The 16840-nt window shown below is 36.9% G+C and overlaps 1 protein-coding gene across 1 annotated transcript; it reads left to right on the top strand.

The window, feature by feature from the left end:
• Nucleotides 1-5466: 5466 nt before the first annotated feature.
• On the top strand, nucleotides 5467-7606 carry LOC117907295 (patatin-like protein 2). The gene is made up of 7 exons (XM_034820795.1): nucleotides 5467-5614; nucleotides 5763-5947; nucleotides 6072-6261; nucleotides 6388-6549; nucleotides 6637-6939; nucleotides 7111-7283; nucleotides 7373-7606. Exons 1-7 carry the CDS (start codon nucleotides 5480-5482, stop codon nucleotides 7464-7466), a joined length of 1242 nt encoding a protein of 413 aa, XP_034676686.1. The 5' UTR covers nucleotides 5467-5479; the 3' UTR covers nucleotides 7467-7606.
• The last annotated feature ends 9234 nt before the right edge of the window (nucleotides 7607-16840 follow it).

Below are 16840 nucleotides of genomic sequence, written 5' to 3'. Positions count from 1 at the left end.
ATAAAAAATACTAAAAATTTGAATATTTTTAAAATTAGTTAAAATTTAAAAAAATATATAAAAATATTTAATTAATTTTAAAATTTTTATTTATTTTTCTTCATATTTTCTTTTCTTCTATTAATTAAGGGTAAATAAAAATGCTAGTTAATTAAGGGTTTCAATACTGTTGTTTCTCAAGAAAAAGGGAAAGGGTTTACAATGAAAATCTGTCATTCATTCATGTTTTCTGAAGATCAGTTCAAAATACCCAAAAGCATGCCTATATATAGAGCCTAGAGAACTACACCCCTAACTGACTCACTAGATTACAAAACAGAAAATTCAACGGATTTATTACCAATACAAAAATACCCTGCTATTCTAATACTCCCCCTCAAGATGGAGAATGAATATTGTGAATTCCCATCTTGTTGAGAAGAAATTTAAACTATGTTGGTAAGAAAGCCTTTGTAAGGAGATCTGCAATTTGATGTTCAGAAGATACATGCATTGTTTTGAGACAACCTGTTTGTATCTTCTCACAAACAAGATGACAATCAATTTCGATGTGTTTAGTCCGTTCGTGAAACACAGGATTGGCAGCAATGTGAAGTGCTGCCTCATTATCACAGAATAATATAGCTGGTTGTTTGTGTTCAATGTGAAAATCATGAAGGAGAGACATCAACCAGACTAGTTCACAAGTGGCATTTGCCATTGCTCGATATTTTGCCTCAACTGACGAGCGTGAAACTATACTTTGTTTCTTAGACTTCCATGAAATCAATGATTCTCCAAGAAAAATGCAAAACCCACTGATGGATCTTCTTGTATCTTTACAAGCACCCCAATCTGAGTTAGTAAAGGCTTTGAGTTGGGTTGTTGAAGGAGAAGAAAAGTACAAACCTTGGCAAACCGTACCTTTAATATATTGTAAAATTTGATGAACACCTTGCAAGTGAGTAGATCTTGGGTTGGCAAGATACTGACTAAGTCGATTAACTGAGTAGGTCACATGATTTTGAGATATAGGAGTTTGCCAATCAATCACCTATATAGTCCAGCATCTTCAAGAATCCTCCCATCATCTTGAGAAAGCTGGATATTAGCTTCCATAGGTGTACTTGCGGGCTTACAACCCAAAAAACCTGTATCATATAGTAATTGAAGAGCATAATGTCTTTGGCTAACTGAAATCCCCTTACTTGACCTAGCAACTTTGAGACCAAGGAAATTTTAAGTTGTCCAAGGTCTTTGAGCTTAAATTGACTGTCAAGAAACCTTTTGAGATCTTCAATATGGTTAGAATTGTTGCTTGCAATGACAATGTCATCAACATACACCAATAAGGTAATAAGGGAGTCACCATCATATTTGGTCAACAAGGAATGATTCATAGCTGATTGTGTGAAACCTTTAGCTAACAGAACACCATAAAATTTTGCAAACCATTGTCTAGAAGCTTGTTTCAACCCATAAATTGACTTGTGGAGCTTGCAAACAACATTGGAAGGTAAGGACTCCCCCTCACGGTGATACCTTGGAGAAAGGGACATGTAAACTCCTTAGGTCATATCATTGTGAAGGAATGCATTGTCAACGTCAAGTTGAGTGAGAAACCAGCCATGAATCGCAGCAGGAGCCAAAAAAAGCTTGACAATGACTAATTTTGCTATAGGAGAGAAGGTGTCAAGATAATCTACACCCTCTTATTGAGTAAATCCCTTTGCAACAAGATGAGCTTTGTGACGCTCAAGAGAACCATCAACTTGAAATTTGAGCTTGTAGACCCATTTACATCCCACGGGATGTTTGTGGAGAGGAAGAGATGTCAAAGACCATGTACCATTTTTTTCAAGAGCTTGAAGTTCGGCCTACATAGCTTGTTGCCACTCTGAAATCACAACAGCTTCAGAGAAAGAAGTTGATTCAATGTGCGAAGAAATGGCATGAACAAGAGCACAATGAGAAGAGGAGAGCTTACCATAGCCAAAGACACTAGGAAGTGGATATGTTACAAAAGATGTAGATGAAACCGTGGAATAACAATGATAATCTTGGAGATATGATCGTAGTTTAGGGAGGCAAACAAGAAGAGAAGTGGAAAGGACAATAGGTTTGGTAAAGACTATAGGGGTGAGATAATGTTTGGATCATTAGAAATAGAAGAGGGATTGTGAAAAGTATTAGGAATGGAAGAAGGAAGAACTCGATCAAAAATTAAATCACAAAAGGAAGAGTTTGAATCAATGGACCGAAAAGGAAATAGAGATTCATGGAAAACTACATCACCGCTCATGTATATGGCATTGGTGGAAAGATTCAACAACTTGTAACCTTTATAACCAAGTGGGTAACCAAGAAACACTGAAGGGATGGCTCATGGAGAGAATTTTGTGCGATGGTGAGTAGGCTAGAACCATAACACAAGCAACCAAAAGCTCGAAAGTGAGTATAAGAGGGAACTTTATTGTACATAACTTCAAATGAAGTTTTGCTAGATAAGATAGGTGTTGGAGTCCTGTTAATAAGGTATGTGGCAATTAATATACAATCACGCCAGTATCCTAATGGGACATTGGATTGAAACAATAGTGTTTTTGCAACATTTAAAAGATGTTGGTGCTTATGCTCAACTACTGAATTTTGTTGAAGCATGTCAACGCAAGAATGAAAAGATAAAATCCCCTTTTCTCCAAAGAAATTTGAAAAAGAAAGCTGAAAGGCATTGTCACTATGCATTGATTTTATTTTAATACCAAATTGAGTATGAACAAGATTATAAAATGTTGGAAAGACATCAAGGACATCAAATTTAGCATGCATCAAGTATATCCACGTAAATCGAGAAAAAACATCAACAATGGTAAGGAAATAACGAAAACCTTCATGTGTGGGGTGAGGAAAAGAACCCCATATATCAAGGTGCAATAATTCAAAATGAGACGATGAAACTGTATCTGAAGTTGGAAATGACAAACATTTTTGTTTAGCTACATGACAAATTGAACAATGAGAAGAGTGGCCAACAAATTGTTTGAGATTTAATACATCTTTTAATGAATTGAGCCTATTATAAGAGGAATGACCTAGACGGTAATGCCAAAGCTCGTGTTTCGTCTTTGAGGCATTATTACAAACAGTTGTGACACTAGAAGGTATAGGAAAAAGGTTGGTAGGATCCAAAACATAGAGATTGTCACTACATCTACCCATCCCAATCAACTTCCCTTGCATATGGTCCAGGATAAAGCAAGATTCAGATACAAAATTCACTAAGCAATGATGATATTGGGTGAGGGTACTAACAGAAAGAAGATTGAAATGAAACTGTGGGACATATAAAACATTTTCGATAATGAAACGATCAAACAATTCAACAGACCCTACTCTAGTGATAACAACAGAATGTCCATTTGGAAGAGTAACAGTGGAATTATGTGATGAAGAGGAGGTTTTGAACAATTTCAGGGAACAACACACATGGTGCGTTGCCCCAGTATCTAATACCCAAGAATAAGATGAAACCGGAATATGAGAAATAGAAGAGGAAAGAATCACTTTACCACTGAAACAAGACACAGAAGGACTTTCCTGCAGTTGTGATTCCACCAAGGCAATTGAGCTCCATTGTAGCTAGGAACTCAATAGGGCTATAAGTTGTTGACATTGAGTGGAGGAGAGATTGCCCAACATTGATTCAAAAGGAGCTGAGTCATCAGAGAGAACAAAAGCCTGATTAGTGTGAGCATGACCTGGTGTATTCTGCAATTTGGGTTTATATCCCTTAGTAGAAGTAGGGTTCATTAAATAAATTGCATACAACGCTTCCATTATTTATTTCCTTGATCAGATCAAGTCTATATAAGTAACAAATGTAATCAAATGGACTTTGGGGGTGATAAAGCATCGCAAAGAGTTAGGAATGGATTGATGGCATTACAGCATAAATAGCTAGCTTCCATGAAATAGAAACTAAGGGATGGCTTTGGAAGGGTGGAATGGTCAAGGACTCAAGGGCACTGATTGAAAAGATCAAATCTAAACTGCTTTCAATTAAGTTGGGGTTTGGGTCAAATTTGGGATTTGAAATACAGCCGGCATGGAGTTCTCAGAATTTCTGAATATTAATGCCCAGCTAAGCCCAGCAGCTAAGATTAACATGCAAAGACCATAAGGAACAAAGTATTTCCAGCATCAATCCCCAATTCTTTAGAGCTGTTCCAATAGTGCTGTAATAGTATTATTTTTGTTCTAGATTGAGCTCAACATGAAAGTGAATAGGCCATGCTGTGTTCAAAATTTGAAGTTTCCAGTGAATGGTTCACAAATTCACTACGGCAACCAACAGATTTCCTTAGTTGACCAGTCCTTTCTTTTTTTCACTTCACGGATGCGTTGCATCTTTGCCTAACCATGATAAACAAACATGATTTTTTCGTTCATAGATGTGAAGTTAACTTTTAAATACCAATTGACCACCGTTTGGTCGAGGTAAAGTGAAGTTCATAAGGGATGCTGTCACCCTTCATACTTCCAACCTTGCTAAATAAGTGCCTAACACAGATTGATAAAGATAAAAGTACTGAAAACTTTTTGTAGTTTAATATAATACAACCTATTTTTAGTTAGCTATAACTACCAGTCAACCAAGTCTTTGCACTGCACATAATCTAAAATTCACAGGATAACCATGTAGTTTTCTACAAACTATAGAAGCCAATGATCGTGTGTACAATTTTACAGATATTAAATATGAAAACCATGAGTTCATTAGGTCAAAAAAATCATGTCTAACAGGAAATTATATAAAACCTTGCTGCTTGACATTGAATTATCATTCCTTGTCATTCACAGTGCCGTGTTGGCCAGTACTTTTCATTGCCCTGGTTGGTGTTCTTTCAAAATCATCGCCATCCCCAGTCAAGCACATCGATTTACAAACACAAAATTGTGTGCATTTAATAATAATTTTTTTTTTGGTTTGCACATTTAGCCTTGTCTCCACCATGATTCTTTGCACCAGACATAGCTAGAAACCAGAATCATTTCATAATACTTAAGTGTTTCCATGACCTGTTCACAAACTGCATTAGTTAGGAAAAAATCCTATCTCAACCTTTATTGAGTCACCTAATCCTTCTTACCAGCTATTCTCTTTGGTCTTACCTACAGTTGCCAGGAGTCATGTCTATGACCATTTGGCTAGCTTCTATAAAACAAGAAGATACTGGTTGCTTGTAGACTTTTCAACTTATCCTGAATGATGAATCCGCGGTCCAACTTGAACCAGGTCCATTTAGAAAAGTATGAGCAAGAAAAATGAGGGATATATGCTAAGGAGTCTATAAATACTCCTGTCTAGTTATCAAAGAGAACTCCAAGTCTCTACATTTCTAAGTCTCCTGCAGAAACTTCAATTCTATTCTAAGTCTCTTGAAATAACAAGTCTCTCATTTTCTCTCCTCTAGTTCATACCTCCATCACTCCATCCCTAATGGGAGAAGGTCCAAAATCACCCCTACAGCCTCCAACTTATGGAAACCTGATCACCATTCTCAGCATCGATGGAGGTGGAATAAGAGGGCTTATCCCAGGAACAGTCCTTGGCTTCCTGGAGTCTGAGCTTCAGGTAGGAAATATAAGGTTTTACATGATAATAACAAAATATGGCTTTTCCATTTGCCTTTAAAAATTAGCATATTCCTAATCTGAAACTTATATCCTATATTGGACATATTTTATACGTACTAACACTAGATTGTTTGGCCATGGTGCAGAAGCTGGATGGTGAAGACGCGAGAATTTCAGATTATTTTGATGTGATTGCAGGAACAAGCACCGGTGGCCTCGTGACTGCCATGCTAACTACTCCCAATGAAAACACTGGCCGACCCTTGTTTTCTGCCAAAGATATCAAGGACTTCTACCTTGATCACTGCCCTAAGATTTTCCCACAGCACAGGTAACAAATATATCATGATGAACATCTTGATTAAGATGACAGGATGCTAGTATTTATGTATATAAAATTAACTAGACTTCAATATTTTTTGTAGTTATTAACATGATCTTTCTTTTAAATGCAGTCATGATCCAATTCCTCATGTTACAAAGGTAGTTACAGCCTTATCAGGACCAAAATATGATGGGAAGTATCTGCACAACCTTGTTAAAGAAAAACTAGGGGAAACACGATTACACCAGACCCTTACTAATGTTGTTATCCCAACATTTGACATCAAGCGCCTTCAGCCAACAATATTTTCGACTTATCAGGTTCATCTTCTTTCCACAATTTCATTTCCTTCTAATCAACACTATGAAAATTAAGAGATTGTAATGAATGAAGGGAGCTATAATAACTTTCATATTAATACTATATGCTTGATTTCCATGCTCTAGGTGAAGAGCAGACCAAGTTTAGATGCCTTACTGTCAGATATATGTATTGGAACCTCAGCAGCACCCACTTATCTTCCAGCTCATTATTTCGAAACCAAAGACCCTGCCGGGAGAGTTAGAGAATTCAACCTCATTGATGGTGGTGTAGCTGCAAATAATCCGGTACTCATTAACTTTGAAGTTGCATCTTAGACTTCCCAGTTTTTTTTTTCTTTTCACAATTCAATTAATTAGTGATTCTTGTTTCAGACTTTGGTTGCTATTGGGGAAGTGACCAAGGAGATCACCCGGGGTAGTCCTGATTTCTTTCCTATAAAGCCAATGGACTATGGCCGGTTTCTAGTAATATCCTTGGGAACTGGGTCATCAAAAGCCGAAGAAAAATACAATGCTGATGAAGCAGCCAAGTGGGGTGTGTTGGGATGGTTGACCAGTGGTGGTTCCACCCCCTTAGTGAAAGTGTTTACCCAAGCAAGCGGAGATATGATCGACTTACACCTTTCAGAGATTTTTCAAGCCCTTCACTCGGAAAAAAGCTATCTTCGGATACAGGTACAGCTTTGCTGCTTGTGGTTTCATAAATTTACAATCACTTACAAAGTCAAATTTCTTATTTAAATTTTGTTCTTCTTCATAATTTCCTCAGTCCTAAAAATATCTGAAAGTCAATTGCTTCTTCTGTTCCTTGTCTACCACTGATACTGACACAAAGGGTAAATACAGGATGATACATTGAGTGGTATAACATCATCAGTCGACATAGCCACAAAGGAAAATTTGGATGATCTTGTGAAAATTGGTGAGGAGTTGTTAAAGAAAAGGGTCTCAAGGGTTAACCTGGATACAGGTATCTTTGAGCCTTCAAATCACGAGACCAATGAGGAGGCTCTCACAAGGTATTTAACTATTTTTAGAGTTTTATTCTAGAGTTTTCTTAGTTAATTAACTAATCATATAATAATAAAAAATCCTTCTAATTTTTCAGTTTTGCAAGACTACTCTCCCAAGAGAAGCAACGTAGAGATGCTAGGTTACCACATGGACATGCTGCCGCTTCTAAAGGATTGGTCGTTGTCTGATATGAATGATTCCTACTGTTGTAATGAATTTCTAGTTAAGTTGGAGTCCCGTTTCTGAATGTCTGCCTTTTAATTCACTATTCTTATTGTAAAAATAAATCCCAAATGGGATATTTTTAATAACCAATTTAAGCGTTTCTAGTAGTAAGTCCATAGATTCCACTGAATTTCTTCTATGGTTCTGATAGGACTGTGCAAGTCAAAATCATTGTGATTTAGTGCGACAAGATTGAATGATTTTCATTATTTTCTTGAATAAGTTCTATTTTTGTATCAACCTAAATTATGGGAATGGCAATTAATTAGAATGGACTAGAAATAATACTTATCCTTTATAAATCTACAAGAGACACTGAGATGGGTTGAAACATATATATATATATATATGATAATCAAGGTAACACAGAACTTCCCAGAAATAAGATGAGAACAAATAGATGGATAGAATCTAAAAGAGAGTGCTAGGTCGATCGAGAAGGATAGAATCCTTGTTGTCTCTCTTCAGTCATGGGAGCTTTCAGTAGCTTCTCTTGGGTAGGATGGGAAGATATGTTGCATTGAGGTCTGATTAAAAACTGGTCTACCTGAATTAACTTTATTTCAAAAACTACAAGCATGAGAAAACAAATTATTAATTTAGATGCAAGGATAAATAGTTTTAAAGGACGACAGCGACACAAACAAAAATATTATCTTGGTTCCCTAATGGTCCAGATATACATCTGATTGAGAATCACTAGGCACTGATGCAGCCTTTCTGGACCCGACACTGCCCAAGTCAATTAAAGAATATTTTTGTAAAAAATCATAATATTACCAAGGAATAAAGCATGCAAATCATTTATCGCATTATTCAAAACTTACCACCATCTTTGTTTGCCAAGTAATACAACATCATTTTCAATGAAACGACAGTACCTACCCCAATATTAAAAAAAGGTAGCAGTGTTACATAGTCAAATGTTTGTATAGTTAATAATCAAATGTTTGGTGAAAAATCTCTTTCACCACATCATGTTTTTTTTTTTTTTTTGTTTCCCTTACGTGCGCTCTTTCTCTAATTTTTTTTTTTTAAATTTATAACACCATATTTAGCATATGTTTCATGAACATAATGCCGTGCATGTTATGATTAGTTGATTTGTCCTGGTTGCCCGCACCATATGTTTCATGAGCTAGCAAATGAACAACATTTGTGATGTGATCCTCATGGTTTGATTTGTCCCTTGTACACAAATACAAAGAAGGATTTGTCCCCAGTACACAAATACAAGAATAGAAGGATGCAACAGCATGACAAAGCAGACTGTTAGTTGTACTAATTATATGTATAGAAGAGATCAACGTCGTTTCATTATCATAGAAGATCAAAACAATCATCTTGTAACATGGACGTTATAATGTGTATATACAGGGAAAAAAAAAGAAGATGGAAAACATGGTATTATACAGTTTTGGAAGCTGCCAGCATTAGTGTGGATTAATATCAGAACGAGAACTAGCTATACTTCAAAATGTGGTATGCAAACTTCGTGGGAGCAGCCATATCTCCACATTCAAGGAGCACACAGTTCGTTTGCAGAGCACTTATGATGAAGGCCATTTTGTGTACATATAAAAAATAAAGGAATATCAGGAATTAATTTGATTTCAAGCAAGAGTTATTACCTTTTGCTCGGCAATTATAAGTAGCAGCAATGTCTAACACAGTTTGTATTCTCGATTCTGCAGTTTTTGTTGTACAGTCACTAGATTTCAAACCAGATGCAAAGAGATTTAACTCTAGTATATCTCTCCACTAGTGTTTTTAAACCATGGCACTCCTTCCTCATGTTACAAATCGTGTTCTTAAATGAGACCGGCCCACTCATTAATAATGTGATTTGAATCTTTATTATCTGTTTTTCTTTTTAACAATGTGATTTGAATAGTAGACTCATTCAACTCAATTATTGGTGAAGAATCATGTATTAATCATGATTTTCTCATGTTAAATCTGGCCAGCCGCCTTCACTCTGTGTGTAATTACTTGCAGTTGTGAATCTCTGCATGCTTCGGAATTCTTCTTTGGACCATCATCACTGTCCTTATAAGAGACAGAGCTTGGACTTTATTTTCAGATAAATCCTAACAAGTCATCAGTCATACATCACAATTCCAACAAGCTAATGAAGACGACAATTTCTTGATGCTAAAACAACGCCCCATTTTGAGCGTGTGGAAACATTCTCCAATTCAACAATATCCTATTAATGGGGATCTGTGCTAGAAGCTGACTTCATCAGCATATCACATTACCTACTCGTCAATCATAAAGTCTTCACGCGAGAAAATTGTGTCTTCAAAAAAAATATAGGAAAGTGTGGTCACCAATGTTTTCAGAACTCGACCAGTGATCGAATCGGAAAAGTTACCGGTTCACGGTTCATTGGTCGGACCGGCGGTCGAACCGGTGACCTAATAAATATATAATTTATATATTATTAAAATTAAAAATAATTATAAAAATTTTAAATTATATATGAATAAGTTAAAAATCAATAATATTATCAATTAAATCATATTGATATTTTTAATTTTATTAAATGAAATATGCAAAATATTTAAATGTGAATATATTAAAAATGAAATTTTAAACTAATTTTATAATTTTTTAAAATATTATATTACTTTTATTTAATATAAAAAAAAATTTTAAAATCTAATATATATTATTTTGTTTGGCATATTAGATAACAAAAACTATATACCTGAGTGGTCTCCTAGGATGGCTATAGAATCTGGGGTCCAAGGTTCAAATCCTCTTGGGTGGGACTAGTTATTTTTTTTTCTTTGATTAGCTTGGTTAGCAATCCCACATCGAATTGTAAGAGAAATGAGGATGCAAAGGATGCCTATAAAAGCTATCCATATTGAAGGCCAATGCATTGCCTCATCTGGTGGGCTCAAGCCTTAGCCCACAATATGGTTGAGTGGGGTATAGGCTTTGTCATTATGAGACAAGGCCTAGCATGGGCTTTTGCCAAATCTTTTTATACAAGGGAGCCTTTAAAATGGTGGTCCAACTAGAACTGTTTGGTTTGATTAGAATCATTCGATTCCACCAGGTCACCAGTCCGACTGTCGGTTTAGGCGGTTCGTGACTGGTTTAATTCTTAAACGGTTTGCTCTGAATGATCTGAGCCATCCTCTATTTGCAGCCCAAGACATCAAGCCCTTTTATCTTGAGCATGGCCCTAAAATATTTCCATAGAGAAGTTAATATTTGATACTCGATTGTTCTTGCTTCTCTTTTAAAGATTGATTCACATAGATGTCAAAATACTAAAAAAAACTCCATAGAAATGGATAACTCTGATAAGTTTTTTTATATTTCACTGCATCCATCAATATACTGATATATATCATATACACGAAGTCTAACTGATTCCTAAATTGTATATGGTAACATTAACAAATACATGGTAAGCCAATCCGTCAATCTTTTCCTATATGTACAGCTAATATGATTCCTAAATTGTATATGGTAACATTAACATTCCTATATGTACAGTCGATATGATTCCTAAATTGTAAATGGTAACATTAACATCCCCCCTCAAATTAATGCTGGTAAGTCAACCAGCAACAATTTGCCAACAAGAAATTGATGCCACTGTCGAGTCAAAGCTTTGGTGACGATATCAGCCACTTGGAGATCAGAAGAGATATGAGGAAGAGATATCACCCGACTTTCCAAGGTGTCTCAAATAGAATGACAATCAACCTCAATGTGCTTGGTAAGTTCATGAAAAATAGGATTGGTGGCAATCTGAATAGCACTAGTGTTATCAGCATGAAGAGGTGTAGAAGTAGTCTGAGGAAACCCAAGCTCCTCAAGAAGACCGTGTAGCCATATAATTTCAGAACAAGCAGTAGACATGGCACGATACTCAACCTCAGTAGAGGATTTAGAAACACAATCTTGTTTCTTACATCTTCAAGAAATTAAGGCATCACCTAAAAACATACACCAACTCGTATTAGATCGACGTGTATCTAGACACCTAGCCCAATCAACATCACTATAGGCAACAAGTTGAAGAGAGGAGCCGGTAGGAAAGAATAACCCACGAGTAGGTGAACCTCGAAGATAACGGATGATGCGTCAAACTGTAGCAAGATGGAGATGTCGAGGAGAAGTCATAAACTGGCTGGCCTAATGAACAACATAGGAGATATCATGTCGAGTAGTGGTCAAGTAGATAAGACTCCTAACTAGGTGCCGATAGAGAGTAGGATCATGCAGAAGGTCTCCTTCATCTTTCTCGTATTTGACATTTACCTCCATAGGAGTATCAACAGAAGAAGTGTCCTCCAAACCAGCCAAAGTGATAAGATCTTAAATATACTTATGCTGGTTCACGAAAATACCACTAGCCTGATGATGAACTTCCAATCCTAAGAAGTATGTGAGATGTCCAAGTTCTTTCATATGGAAAGTTGTATGTAACATTCGTTGAAGCTTAGTAATCAAACCATAGTTAGTGCCAGTAATGATAATATCATCCACATAAACCAAGAGAAGGACTATACCCAACACAGACGTGTGGAAGAAGAGAGAAGAATCATACTGACTTTGGGTAAAACTAAAGAAAAGAATTGTACTGCGAAACTTCTCAAACCAAGCCCGGGGTGCTTGCTTGAGCCCATATAAAGAACGTTTTAGCTTATAGACATCATGAGGAGAAGAATTAATCATACCAGAGGGAAGCCTCATGTAAATCTCTTCCTGGAGATCACCATGAAGGAAAGCATTCTTTACATCCATTTGATGTAGTTGCCATGACTGTGAAGCGGTAATAGCTAAGATGGTTCAAACTGTGGTCATTTTGGCAACAGGAGCAAATGTCCCCTCATAATCAACCCCATATTCCTGCTTGTTATCCAGAGCTACGAGGTGAGCTTTGTACTGGTCCAAAAAGCCATCAGAAAGAAGTTTTATAGAGAAAACCCATTTACTCCCAATAGGTTTGACTGTAGGAGGACAAGGAACAATATCCCAAGTATGATTCTTCTCAAGTGCTTGAAGTTCTACTTGCATTGCATTTTGCCAACACTCATGTTTCATGGCCTGTTTGTAGCAAAAGGGAATACAAATAGTGGATAAAGTAGCAACAAGAGAGACAGGAGAGAAGAATCCATACCAATCAAGGGGTCGAGAAAGATGAGTAGATCGATGAAGAGTGGTAGAAGCAGGAGCAGGATCAGGCATCAGGTTAAGATTGAAAGAGGACACAGAGGAAGTGGAACCGGACTCATGTTGACTACATCTTTCATACAAAAAACCAGGTTTAAACATTTCCACAATTGTTGGGGATAGGCAGAAGAGATATAGATGTAGATGGTAACTCAACATGAGATGGAGAGAAATATTGATTTTCAAAGAAAATCACATTCCGAGAAACTTGTATACGACGAGCATGGGGATCATAACAAACATAACCCTTGTGAGGGATAACATAACCAAGAAAAACACACTTAACAGACTGAGCAGTAAGTTTATGTCGTTCATGAGTAGGTAGATGCACAAAACAAACACAACCAAATGTATGAAGATTAGAATATAAAGGAGAATGACCAAACAACTTAGAGAAAGGAAATACATGATTTAACATAGGAGAGAGTAAGCGATTGATCAAATGAATTGCAATAGAAAGTGCTTCACACCAAAAATGAGGAGGAACCAATGAGTCAAGTAAAAAAGTTCTTACCACATCAAGAAGGTGGTGATTTTTCTTCTCAACAACACCATTTTGTTGTGGTGTTGAAGGATAAGAATGTTGAGAGATGATCCCTTTGCTTTGAAGAAAGTCCTGAAACTCGTTAGACATGTATTCTCTGCCAGAATTAGAGCGCAAGACCTTGATGCTAGCAGAGAATTGCGTCTCAATAAGTGCAAGAAAGCACTTAAAGATTGAAAAAACTTCAGCCTTAGCCTAGAGGAATTAAACCCAAGTAAAGCGACTAAAGTCATTAATGAAAGTAACGAAGTACTTGTAATGTGCATGAGAAACAATAGGTGCAATCCCCCAAACATCACTATGTATAATATCAAAACATTGTGAGGCACGAGATGTGGAATGAGGAAAAGGTAGAACTTTACTTTTTCCAAGTTTACATGACGTACAATCGAAAGAATGATCAAAAGAAGAATAGGTTTTATTTCCCAATAATCCAAAATTAAACAAAGTATGAAGTACATCAGAGTTTGCGTGGCAAAGACGTCTATGCCACATCTTATGTCTAGAACCAACAACATTACATGCAAAAGAAAGTAAAGGAAAACTAGGAAAAATAGTGGAAGGAGAAACATGAAGAGGAAAGAGTCATCTCACTTTAGGCCCCTTCGCGATCATCTTCTCGGACATTTGATCCTGCACAACACAACCAGAATGAGAGAAATTGACATTACAATTATTATCAACCAATTGACCAATAGAAATAAGATTTGTGGAGAGGTCAGGAGACACAAAAACATCAGTTAAGGAAGATGAAAAATCACCAACAGTATTGATAGGCAGAGAACTGCCATCAGCAATCTTAATTTTCAGATTTCCATCATAATTTTTGACACTGGAAAGAGAAAGAACAATATTCATCATATGGTTAGAAGCTCCAAAGTCAAAATACCATGGCTTAGAAGAAACAGTATGATTACCTAAGAGCCCAAAAGCAGAAATGATCATTTGTTGTACCATTTCAGGAGTGAGTGTGTTCAGGTTTTCTAAGACTGTAGGAGCAGGAATAGGAACAACCGACGAGGCAACAACCAATGCAGCATAACTAGAGGCATAGGTGGAGGCATGATAAGCAGTACCTTACTTCCTTTCAGACTAAATGGGACAAGCAGAGATGATATGACCTTATTTCTTGTAGTAGTTACAAAACTTCTTGGGACAATCCCAAGCATTGTGACCAAAATCTTTACAACTAAAGCACCGGACAACATGCATGTCTCAACCCTTATTCCGCCCCTATGCTGCATAAGCCACTGAAACAGGTGCACTAACATTAGCACGATGTTCCATGGTAGCTTGAGTTATGATATGCTGCTTCTCACATATAAGTTCACTCGAGCAGGCATCCAGAGATGGTACAGGATGACAATTCATCACATTAGACCGTGTAATTTCAAAGTTGGGTCGTAGCTTCATCAAGAATTGATCTCGCTTGTTGGTTACATGCACTGCTTGGACAACAGAGAGAGCTATAGCGGGAACATTAGCAAAAACAATGTCGGAATAATCAGTCCAAAGAGTTTGAAAACCAAAAAAATATTCCTCAATTGAGAGACTTCCTTGTGTGAAATTAGCCATCTCATACTCCAATTGAAAATGCCTAGCAGAGTTGTCTTGATTGTAAACCATGTGGCGATAATTCCACATAGCAGCAATAGTTTTATAAGGCCTCAGATTGAGAACAAGGTGAGGTTCAACCGATCTAAGGATCCAAGTCATAACTCGAGCATCCTCAATTTCCCACTTAGACAAAGCCTTGGCATCATGAGGTGCAAGACTACTCCCATCAAGATGACCCCATAATTCTTTTCCTTTGACAAATAATTTAAATTGAAACTCCCAAGCACAATAATTTTTTCCAGTAAATCTAATAGGAAATGATTCCAACTTATCTGATGACATGATGCAACCAAGAGACAAAGGAAATAGCCCACAAAAGAATTGGAACAGAAACGACCAAGAACTAGGTCGCGATGAACCTGATCAACACTATTTTCGATGCCAAGCATTTGATAGGTAGAAGATCACGAACTCCACTCAGAAGGTGTCGAAACCTTGCTTTGATAACTCTGATAAGTTTTTTTATATTTCATTGTATCCATCTATATACTGATATATATCTTATACATGGAGTCTAACTGATTCCTAAATTGTATATGGTAACATTTACAAATATATGGTAAGCCAATTTGTCAATCTTTTCCTATATGTACAACCAATATGATTCCTAAATTGTATATGGTAACATTAACTATATTAGAGTATGTGAAAACCTAGGACTATGTCTTGTTTTGGAATTTCATATGGTAACTAACAAAAAAATTTTTGTTTAATGGCAGGGCTATTTTTGGCTGGATCATGAACATATTGAGATCAATAGTTGGGCCCAAGCATGATGGGAAATACCTTCAACACCTCATAAAGGAGAAACTAGGAAGGACTTGGTTGCATCAGACCTTGACCAGTGTGGTTATTCCAGTTGATGCTCATCCTATGGGAGTTCCCCTGCTTCCAAATACTTAATAATCGGTCCCATCCAACTTCCTTGGGCATCACACACCTAACTTACCTGGCCTTTTTCTAGTATTGATGGATTGTTTTGATAATAAATGGGCAAAGTTACTATTTGCGTAATTGCTAAGGAAATTGCTACCTCGACTAATGCATCTACCCGAGCATTCTCTTCCCTAGTGATCTAAGTCATCTTCCACTCATTGAATTTTTGAAGCTGGAGCTTAACTTTATCAAGATACCTCATCATTCTAACATATCTTGCTTCATCATCGCTTTGCACTTGGTTTACCACTAGCTGTGAGTCACTCCATATATCGAGGTGGCTAGCTTGGACTGACAATGCCAGGCCTATGTCGACAAGCACGGCTTCATACTCAACCTTGTTTTTTGAAGTGTAAAAACCCATCCGAACTGCCTGCTCCAAGCATTCTCCTATGGGAGATTGCAGGACAAGCCTTATTCCCGTTCCTACGCCACGTGACGCTCCATCAACATAGAGAATCCAACATTCCATTGACATTTGGTCTGAGCGACTTTAGAATCTGGCCATTCAACTATAAAGTCTGCTAAGACTTGTCATTTGAGCGACAAATGGGATAAATACCGCAAACCAAATTCACTCAATTATGTGGCCCATTTTACTAGTTGCTCGAACAACTCAGGCCTATGTAAGATAGCCCGAAAAGGACATTAGATAAAACATTCACTTGACGCACCTAAAAGTAGGAGCACAACTTCTTTGAGATCACTCGCAAGGCCAATGCCACCTTTTCTAGTAGGGTATAGTTTTGCTCGGCCAGTAGCATCGCCTTATTGACATAATAGACTGGTAATTGACACCAACTTAAGCAAAACCGCACTAATTGCCAATTTTGATGTTGCTAAATACAAAAATAGGGGATTTCCCAGTTGAGGACTTTTTAAGATTGGGGGCGAAACCAAATAGTTCTTTATAACTAAGAGCGTCTCCTCGTGCTCCAATGTCCATTCAAAGATCTTGGTTTTCTTTATTACATTAAAGAAAGGCTTCGGGTGGTCAGTGTATTGGGAGATAAAACGGGCTATTGCAACCATTTTTCC

Source organism: Vitis riparia, chromosome 18 (genome assembly GCF_004353265.1).
Source record: "Vitis riparia cultivar Riparia Gloire de Montpellier isolate 1030 chromosome 18, EGFV_Vit.rip_1.0, whole genome shotgun sequence".
In the NCBI taxonomy this organism is placed as follows: domain Eukaryota; kingdom Viridiplantae; phylum Streptophyta; class Magnoliopsida; order Vitales; family Vitaceae; genus Vitis; species Vitis riparia.
This window is presented reverse-complemented; position numbering and strand designations above follow the sequence as displayed.